The sequence below is a fragment of the Euphorbia lathyris genome, chromosome 3 (assembly GCF_963576675.1).
Source record: "Euphorbia lathyris chromosome 3, ddEupLath1.1, whole genome shotgun sequence".
In the NCBI taxonomy this organism is placed as follows: domain Eukaryota; kingdom Viridiplantae; phylum Streptophyta; class Magnoliopsida; order Malpighiales; family Euphorbiaceae; genus Euphorbia; species Euphorbia lathyris.
The window spans coordinates 80,250,159-80,260,462 of NC_088912.1; the positions used below are offsets into that span (position 1 = coordinate 80,250,159).

Consider the following 10,304-nt stretch of genomic DNA (forward strand, 5'->3'; position numbering starts at 1 on the left):
AACCCTTCTTCTACTGAAACTCAAATCAACACTACTAAAAATATAAATGTTGAAGAACATAATTAAAATTACACACATGTTGTATTATTATTAATAGGATATTTTATTACACGAGTAACGAGGTTTATTACATAAACTAAATTAATTAATGCATCTAACAATTTATAAATACAAAGGAGAGGCACTCCTTTTAATGTTAATACATTTCTTAATTTGGTTTTATTCAAATATTATTAAACTTCGAATATGTTTAAACATAGTTTCAAGGAGAATCAGGGACAGGTTCAGCACAGCATTCACAGCAGGAGCCGTGTGGTGGAGGTGAGCAACACACACAAGCTGGGCAAAATATGGGTTCATCTGTTTGTAGCAGATCTGCATAATATATGCAAATTAATTAATATCTATATAATAAATATGTGTAATAATCAAATGTTACAAAATATTCTTTACCTCGGGTATTCAATCGAGCTGCTTGTGTTTGCATGATGGGAGATAACACCATTGCAAAGATAAAGAGAGTAACCAAAACAGACTTCATAGATGAACTTGCCATTGATAATTATTAAAGAATATTATGATTTGATAATTTTATTTGATGAGGATATGCATATGGATGGTGGTCTATATATATATATAAGATTGGGGAATTGCCACCTATACAAAATCACAAATTAATAATATGGATTTCATTCTGGCCTGGCCTGCAGTTTTCTTTGAATTGTTATAACTTTGATTTTTTTTACTAATTTGAATACTATACTATATGTTCATGTTTTCAACATATTACATCTTGGAAAAGTAATCAGTTCTCATTTAATGATGAATTATGAATTCCAAATATTACCTTTCAATTCTCCAAATTATATTAAATCATTTCAGTTTGGAATGATCTGATCAACTAATTCAAGAAATTAATTTATTCTGTTAAGAAAAAAGTGTTAAAAATTTCAACATAAATTTGATAACATACAATTATATTTTAAAGTTCATAATTCATAATTTACGGTAGGATTTTTTTTTAGGGTTTATTTATATTTTAGAGTATAAATTTTTTTTTTTTGGAGAACATTTATTTTGATTATTTTGTTTATCTCATTTTCCGAGTCAATGACCTTTCATCACTGCAGTTGCATTGGCATTGTTTGCCAACTCTACAAGCCAAGAAATGTCTTCGAAATCTATAAATATTAATTGTAAATATTGCAAGTCAAAAATTGTAATATTGAAAGGGTTTATGTCGTACCAAAATAAAATGGGAATTTTAATAAAATGCTACAATTGGCAGTCACATTTTGTTGCATAACTAATGTATTTTTCTTATGTGATTGTGTATTGAATTTTTATTTCTTAAATCGGTGTTATATTTTATTCATGCCATTTATTGATTTTGTGTTGCTTGGATTGTCTTCTCTTTTGATATAGATTGAAATCGACTGAAGGTTTTAATCGTAAACCAACAAAGATTGTAATCTTCTCTAGCTCAAACTAGAAGATTGAGTAAACCCAAGGATTGAAAATCCAAGCTCCAATGGAGGCTCTTTAGTTGTAATTCATCAAAAAGTTGCTAAACATTACAAAGAAGAGAGTTTAAATACTCTCCTAAATAAGAAGAGAAAAGACTAAAAGCCCATGAATATGGTTTTGGCCAAAACATGTGTATAAAGGGTAGAATAGGAAAGGAAAGAGTCCATGGCAGTTTAGTAATAAGGGGTTGGTGGCAAAACAGTAAATAAACACCAGCAGTAATGGTCCCCTATTGGTAAGAACTTGGAGGAGAAGTATCCTTCCAGCAGAGTACGCCCCGCGTGCCTGAAATTACGCCCCGCGTGTTTGAGTCTCTGAACTTGGGGACGCTCGTTGATGGTCCTTACGTGTGGCGTCTTCGTGACTACGCCCCGCGTAGTTGAGCTCCTGAACTTGGTGGCCCTGTTGGTTGGGATCTACGCGTGGCGTCCTAGGCGTACGCCACGCGTACTTGACCTCTTGAGATGATGTTCGCTCGAAAATGCTACCCGCGCCCCGCGTACTAGTTGGGACGCCCCGCGTGGCTGAGTCGCTGAGCTTTCCTTCGGAAATAGAGGTCTCCACGCTCCGCGCGCCTTTAGACACGCCCCGCGTGCTTGGTTGAACGTCGTTGCCCTTGCTTTCCTCCGGTGGTTCCTCTCGTGCCTCGTTAATAGTATCCGGGTTCATGTTCGCGGATAAAATGCCCTCATCATCTTTGATTTGTTCCGTTTCAATATTGACCTTTCTCGTTTTTCTCATGTTTTTTGTTTGAATTTCTTTTCTTCTGTGTTTAGGTATCAGGTTTTTTTATTTCTATTGATGTTCTAATGGAAGTGATTCATCATCTCCTTGGAAAATTGAGACACTTCATATCTCAACTTAATGAGTTGTTTAGGAGGAAAAGTACTTAGTAAAGGTATGCTCCATCTCATCCCAAGTATGGATTGCTCCCAGTTGGAGATTCCTTAATATCTTTATCACGTCATTAGAAACTCCATGGTTAGTGTGAAAGGTGTTGCATTAATTCACAAAATCATAAATATGATTGTTTGGATCTTCATTTGACAAACCCTCGCCACTTGTACAATCAGAATCATGGAAACAATATTCTAAAAAATGTTGTTTCCCTCATTTGGGAGTTGAACACACGACCTCTTAAATAGAAGTATGCCTCAGTAACAATCATATCTACCTTTAAACATTGAAATAGTACAACATAAAGTCAATATATACTAATTTTATGGGGGCTACATGGAACAAATCGACCATTATTCAAGGGCGGAGCTGGTGGCCGGGGAGCTCCGGCACCAAACCCTGGGCTGGCTCCGCCCTGCATGAAGTATGTTTCTTGATTGCTAGTCGCACAGTCAGTAGCGGAACCAGGACCCCGGATGACATTGGGCTCAAACATATCAGTAAAAAAAAATTCAAAACGTCAAAAAAAAAAATTCGAAATTAATTGTGCGGTTGATGGTAAATTTCAAAGTCCAGCCTGTTATGGCTTGACAAAAAAAATTTAGCCTCCAACGCATTAAAACTATAAAAATGTTATCATTTTTTTTAGAAACTAGTATTGAACTAATAGAAAATTAAACATGTTTACTTTTTTTTTAATGGTAAAGACATAATAAAATTGAATATTAAATATGTTTACTTTTTTTTAATGGTAAAGATATATTGAAAATGAATTCAAAAGTGTTATCAAAATAAAAATAAAGAATCCATTTAAATTAATTAATAATGGTAACATGTTTTTATAATTATTGTAAAATAAAATTCAAATAAATAAAAACTTTTTAAAAGAAAATGAAGTTGAAGGGAGTTGAACATAATAAGACCTCAAGTATCCTTAACCATCTCATCTACCTTTAAACAATGAAATAATACTACATAGAGTCAATATAATTCTTTCCAAAATATTACCAAACACCAAAACTAAATTTTTTTTTTCTCAATTCTCTAACGGCCTGCCGGGACTCGAATCCCCAACCCTCCTGATTCTGCCCTTGCGCACAGTCGTGTCGAACCATGTTTTTCAACATTTGATAGTGGTTCCACTTCAATCTTCTTGTACACTTGTTCTCCTTCAATTTCCACAACCAGAACCGTATATAGTTCTACCAACACAATTAGGGTTGTTGCTTGTGTCGGCTCCCTTTGTCTCCATTTAGCAAGTCTTATTGCCCCACTTTCCATCTGAAAAGTTTTTTCAATCTCTGGATTCAGTGGCAAAGAAGGCGGGCCTACTCTATGCATAAACTACCAAGAAGAACTATGCACCATTTAATGATGAGTACGGTTCGGTACAATTCGGAGATATGATAATCTCCAGAATGGTATCTACTAAAGTCAACAGTACAATTTGGTTCGGTTCTAACGAAAAAGTCAACAATTCAATCTGTTTTTTTTTTCGGATATTCGGTCCGGTTCTAGAATCTCTAACATATTTACTCAGTAATATTATGAATTTGAAAATCTCCAGAATTGTACCTAATTAAGTAAACGGTACAATTCAGTTCGATTCTATAGAAAAAGTTAACAGTTCAATCCAATTCTGGATTTTTTTTTTCGGATATTCAGTTCCATTAAAAAATCTACAAAATCCACGCTCAGCCCTACCATCCGCACACTAAACACAAGGATTAAACTCTTAAAGATAAAATAACTATGTAAAATGTCTACAAATCAATTTTCGACAACGGTGCCAAAAATTTATTGCAATGAAATACATACAACGACAAGCCGACCAATCACAAAAATAATAAAGTGATAAGTATATCCAGTTGTCATCTCTAGAGGGATTGATTGGTGCAAAACACACAATTATACTAACTTTAAGGTCTACTTTCAGATTATCAATGGTTGATTTTAAATTTACTCAGCATAAAAATGCAAAAACTAGCAAATAAAATAAGTTAAAGATTCACACGGTTTCTATTTTAAAGCATACAAGAACGAGTAAATAGGGTAAGCATACAAGATCAAGAGCAGCACAAACATGCATATTTCGGCCCAAAGTAACAAAGTATTTGGTTATCAAAAAAAAAAACAAAGTATTTGGGTTTCTTTTATGGGTTAATTACTAATGTAGCCCATTTGAATGGGTCCATTAATATATTTGACCTATTTTGTTTCCATCTCACCAAATTAGATACTTTCATCCACTTTGAACAAAAATACCCTTATTTCAATTCACCTTCTTCCTCAGACTCTCAACGTCTTCTTCGTCATCCCAAACCGACGAAAAGATGGTGGTTTATAGAGAGAAGAGATTATGTTTCGTTCAACCTTTGAAGAATTAGTGCCTGCGGAAGAATATTATGATGAAAAGCTCAAAAAATGAGAAAAAAACGTAATAATTGAACTGATGCGACAAGAGTGGTCGCATTTGTGACGAAATGCGACAACTATTGTCTCGTGACGAGATGCGATAACTGTTCTCGCATTTGTGACGAGGTGCGACAACTGTTTTCGCATTTGTGACGAGATGCGACAAATTTCGTCATAAATGCGACAACAATGGAGAAAAATAGAGAAAATTGAAACGATACCATTGCAGATGAAGAAAGAGACAAGACCAGCGAGAAAAGCAGGCGTATAAGCTAAAAACATACTATTTCTACGGGAAATTGAACATAATACTTCAATAATCTAAAAAATCGCTAACGATTGATATCAGAAATTGAAGAAGAAGAAGCGGGAGCGGGAGTGGAAGCAGATGGATCGATTGAATAAAACTAAGGGTAATTTTGTCTAAAATGGATAAAAGTGTCTAATTTGGTGAGATGGAAGCAAAATGGATCAAATATGTTAATGGACCCCTTCAAATGGGCTACATTTGTAATTTACCCCTTTTTTATATTGTTGAAAGAACTGAAGTAATGTTTTTGTTTGTGAGTAGTATTTATATTGTAGTTACTTTTATAAATGGAATCAAAATACATAAAAAAAAAATAATTGTTTGAATGAGTTTTATATAAGTTTCAATCCATTTATTCGACTTTTAGTAGATTTCAATCTCTGGGTCACTGACTGAAATTGCATTTTAATGTCATAAAAATAACCGACACGTGATAGTCATATGGCGCATACGTAGATGTCACGTGTCATTTTGATCAGAGATTTGAGTTGACTCATACAGACGTGTCACGTATATCATCATTCCGATGCTTTTTAATCAATAAAATCGTCAGAGTGACCTAATTTAGATAAAATTCAAAGTTGAGTGATTTTATTAAGATAACTTGAAGTTGAGTGACCATTTCGAGACAATCATATAAGTTCAGTAACCAATGATGCATTTAACCCATTAATAATGGTAACATGTTTTTATAATTATTGAAAAAATAAAGTTAAAACAAATAAAAATGAGGTTGGAGAGAGTTGAACACATGACGTCTTAAATAGAAATATGCATCTTTAACCATTTTATCTACATTTAAACATAAAAATAATACTACATAACGTCAATATATACTAAGTTTAAGGGGGCTACATGGGACAAATTGACCAGTACTCGACCCTGAATTGCGGTGTAATTTTTTCTAATAAATACTTCCTCCGTTTTTTATTATATGACGTTTTGACTTTGTTAATTTGTTCTTTTTGATATGTCGTTTTGGATTACCAATACACTTTTAGAAATATTTTCTCAATTTTGCCTTTATTTATGAGAAGAGAGAAGTTCAGTATTAATGCAAATAATCATAATTAAGCCATAAAATTTAAGAACAGAGAGAATTTTTGCATAGAATGTATAAATTTAGGAGAGATGTATTAAGGGTAAATTAGCCATTTTTAATAGTGTAATTAACGTTGCATTGGTCTTTATAAAAAAACCTTAAACGACTTTTTTAATTTTTTTAATTAAAATTAAATGAGTTGTAGCATATTTCATGATTATTCTTGATTTCTTTCATTTTCATTGAACATATAAGTATTTCGATTTTTTTTAATTTTGAAATTTATTTGTATATTGAAGTAATCTCATTTTTTATGAAATATTTGTGTATCACTGTTGGGGACTATATTTTACGGGTTATCGACTAAATATTTAAGTCTGTAACTTAGCGACGACAACTTGTAACTGCGTAGGTCTCAAAGTTTATGACTAAATCGTAAAAATAGTCATTAACCAGTTACCAACATCGAGTTACTGAATGAATGAATTCTGTCGTGATAACGTTTAGGAACTGAATTGTGATTGAATTTTTGGTCCCTAATTAGTGATTTTCTTGTAGTGGATGTTTTTGTTGATAAATTCATTTATATTTTCAATTCTAGTAACAACTGTTATGTATGTGATTTTCACTTTTTTTAAAAATTATATATTTTAACTTTCTTTATTTGAGGTCGAATGACTTTGAAGAGTTTAGATTGTTATCTAACTACATAAATCAAAGTTGATGCGGAGCATCTCCCTCAAGGATCGAGTCCAGGCGAAGGAGTTAGAGGAGAAACGAAGCACGAACGATCAAGCAAGAAAAGGGACAAAATAGCCCCATATGGTATGCCAAACATTCCACACGCCATGTGGAATATGATCTAATCCGAGAGAGTGGCATGAGGAGCTGGCACGAAGAAATACACTCTTAGATTCAGAAACTGACCACACGGCTTGCCATTTAAGTGACACGGCGTGTGCGGCTGCTCTTGCCCAAAATGACTGAGTTCTTAGCTTTCTGTGGCATGGCTCCATCTTGGCGACGACGCGATTCTTTTCGGTGACAGAATGTTGATTTCCATTGATCTTTACCGACGATGAATTAGTTTTTCAGCCAACAAGAAAAAGACACACAAGGTTAGGGGATAAGGGGACCAAGGCTCCCAATTACTTACATCCCTTAATTACAACTATATCATTTAACCTTGGAAAAAAGCATCATTAGACCCCTGATCTTTCTTTTTTTGGTTCATTAAGTCCTTGACTCATTAAGCCCTTTATGACAAAAAAAAAAGTAATTTTGAATACAAAATTTGGTTAACAGACTGTTATTAATTACACATGTATTCGAAATTTGTATTTTTTCACTGTTTAAAAGCAGTTTTGGATGTGTAATGTGGATATAGGAAAGCCGTAAAAACCTTAATTCAAACTGTAAAAAATATTTTTTTAATAATTTCAAATACAGATGAAGTTAATAACATATTTTTAATAGAATTAAGTGTTCATAACTTACTAATTTGGTCGTAAAGGGCTTAATGTGACAAAAAACAAAAAGGGCTTAATGAATCAAAAAATGAAAGATCAAGGGTCTAATAATGTTTTTTTTCCTTTAACCTTATTGTTTGTACTTTTGATTTAATTTCCTAAATGTCATTTTCGCATTTCTCTTCCTACTCTACTCACCCTTCTTTATTAATTGTAACCCTAGTTAGCTTTTTTTTTTTTTTTTTTGTCTTTTAGCATTTACTTTGATGAGTTATATAAGCTCCTATTATTGTAAGGATATTCAACTTTTATCAATACAAATTATATCATCTTATTCATTGAAGTTTGTTAAGGTTCCTAACGTTCAAAAATGAGGATCTTTGATTTCCTACGGTTTGGTCCGTAAAATCTAGGATTCACTCCTTTCTAGTTTAGCTAGAAAAGAACATCTTTATTAGTTTACGATTAAAACTAACACGTCCCGATTTAATCTTTATCAAAAGTTGGAAATGTTTTTTCTGCTTGGTCTTTTATCAAGACTTTGTGTGTAGATGAAATTCTATTATGGAAACAATTTGTTGTTGTCCCTTATGACTCTTTTATATATGGTTTCGTATTTAAAAAAATGCTGGAAAACATCATTTTAGGAATATTGATTTAATTTTTTTAGTATTTTTTAAATAATCCGTGTGTTTGACATTTCAAAAATAAAAATATTTAGATAAATTCTTCAAAAAAAATAAATTTATTATTGTGTAAAACAATTTAGCACGACTTAATTTTTTTTTTTGAACTGAAGCACGACTTAATTAATACATCTACAATAGTAGATATAGGTGGATAAAACATTTCATTTCATTTCTGAAAAAAAAAAAAAGTAAAACTAATAATAATAATAATCCAGCAATACACAATTTTCAAGTAGGACGAAATTACATTTTATTTTATTTTATTTTATTTCAAACAACATAACATAGCCAAATGGTAATATAATGGTAAAGACCATATATAGTTTTTTTTTTTTAAATTAAGACCATATATAGTTTTTTATTATTAGAATCAAACAAAAAACAACAATAATAATAAAAAGATGCAATTATTTCGTATTACAAATATTATATGATGGTAACATATTTTATTTTGGTATCAGAATATTACGATGTGACTTGAAAAGGCGAGCAGTGTTATGGGCTAGTGGGCCTTAGCAGCACTTGCAGCAGCACTTGCCTGGTTGTGCAGGTCTGCAGCAAAGACAAGCTAGACAGTATATGTGCGTACCATTATGTATACCTACAACAACATCAAAATACACAAATATTTACAACTCTTATCACCAAAATTAAAACAAATTAAAATTAAAGTTTTAATAATACCAAAATCCGAGCATTTTTGTTAGTATTTCTTTTAAAAATATACTAGTGTTTTTTACGTGCGATGCACGGATTCATCTTAACATATAAATATTAATAAAAATATAATCTAATAATTACAATTAATGATATAAATGTGCTATATAAATTAAATATTATTATTTTATTTTCACATTTACTTTAAAAATATTTTTATAGATAAATATAATAATATAATTAAAATTAATATATTATATTATATTATATTTTTTATCAGTAAAAAAGAAGGAAGTGACAACTCAGCTTGATCATTACTGTTTTATATTATATATAGATATGTTGAGAATTTTTTATAGAAATACAAGAAATAAAATAAATAGTGGGAACAATAAAATCAAATTAGCTATATATTCACTTTAATTTTTTTTTTTTTTATTGTTGGTTGTAATTTAAACCATAAACAATAAACATATATATGTATATAACTTTGAGTCAAACCTAACAGTATACAGATTGGTTGTTTTTAATAACATGTATATAATCTAAAATGAAAAAGAACAATATTGATGTATTTTTTTTAAAAAAAAATTATTTTTTGTAACTTTCTAAAAAAATTCTAAATCAGTTTTTATCTTTAGCGAAGAAAAATTAAAATTAGAGACTAAATTATTTTGTAAAATCACAAGACCGAGTTTGAGATTTACATGGATTATTGTTTGCAGGCAGTGAATAATTTCTGCCTGCATCGGGATTATTGTTTGCAGACGGCAAATAATTTCTGCCTGCATCGGTGGCTATCGCCAAAGACAAGATGATGGCGAAGATGAAGAGAGCAACGAAAGCGCACCTAGAAGATTTCCCTGCTGCCATGACAAATCAATAATCAGAATTTTTATCACAATGTATATTGTGTGTAATTAAGATGCAATTAAGCATAAACTCTATGTGTTTATATATAGGTTTATGAGAGTATTGGAGCATTTTATTTAGACACGTTACAATATTATTTATTTATTAATAATCTTTATGTTACTATATTATTATTGTCCTCATCGAGAATTATTTGACCTTGAATTTGAAAATTCGTGTCCACTTTGCAAATTAACCAACCTCATCTTGTTGTATTTATTTGATCATAGACTTGTTATTTTAAGGTTTACTTCAAGTCCAGATATGCTAGGACTTGTACCATTTTTTAATAATATTATATAGTTTTTGATATTGATGTATATATTTATTTCAATAGGTTTTGGTTCCAATTACTTTCCTGGAAATTACGAAATATTGAAACTAAT

The 10,304-nt window shown here is 31.2% G+C and overlaps 1 protein-coding gene and 1 long non-coding RNA gene across 2 annotated transcripts; both read right to left on the reverse strand.

Moving 5' to 3' along the window:
* Positions 1-79: 79 nt before the first annotated feature.
* On the reverse strand, positions 80-659 carry LOC136224536 (uncharacterized). The gene is made up of 2 exons (XM_066012898.1): positions 454-659; positions 80-375 (listed from the first exon to the last, which is right to left on the reverse strand). Exons 1-2 carry the CDS (start codon positions 554-556, stop codon positions 263-265), a joined length of 216 nt encoding a protein of 71 aa, XP_065868970.1. The 5' UTR covers positions 557-659; the 3' UTR covers positions 80-262.
* Positions 660-8,650: 7,991 nt separating this feature from the next.
* Positions 8,651-9,917, reverse strand: LOC136224926 (uncharacterized). Its single transcript, XR_010686690.1, has 2 exons — positions 9,714-9,917; positions 8,651-8,950 (listed from the first exon to the last, which is right to left on the reverse strand). It is a non-coding gene; the product is annotated as an uncharacterized lncRNA (long non-coding RNA).
* Between the last annotated feature and the right edge of the window lie 387 nt (positions 9,918-10,304).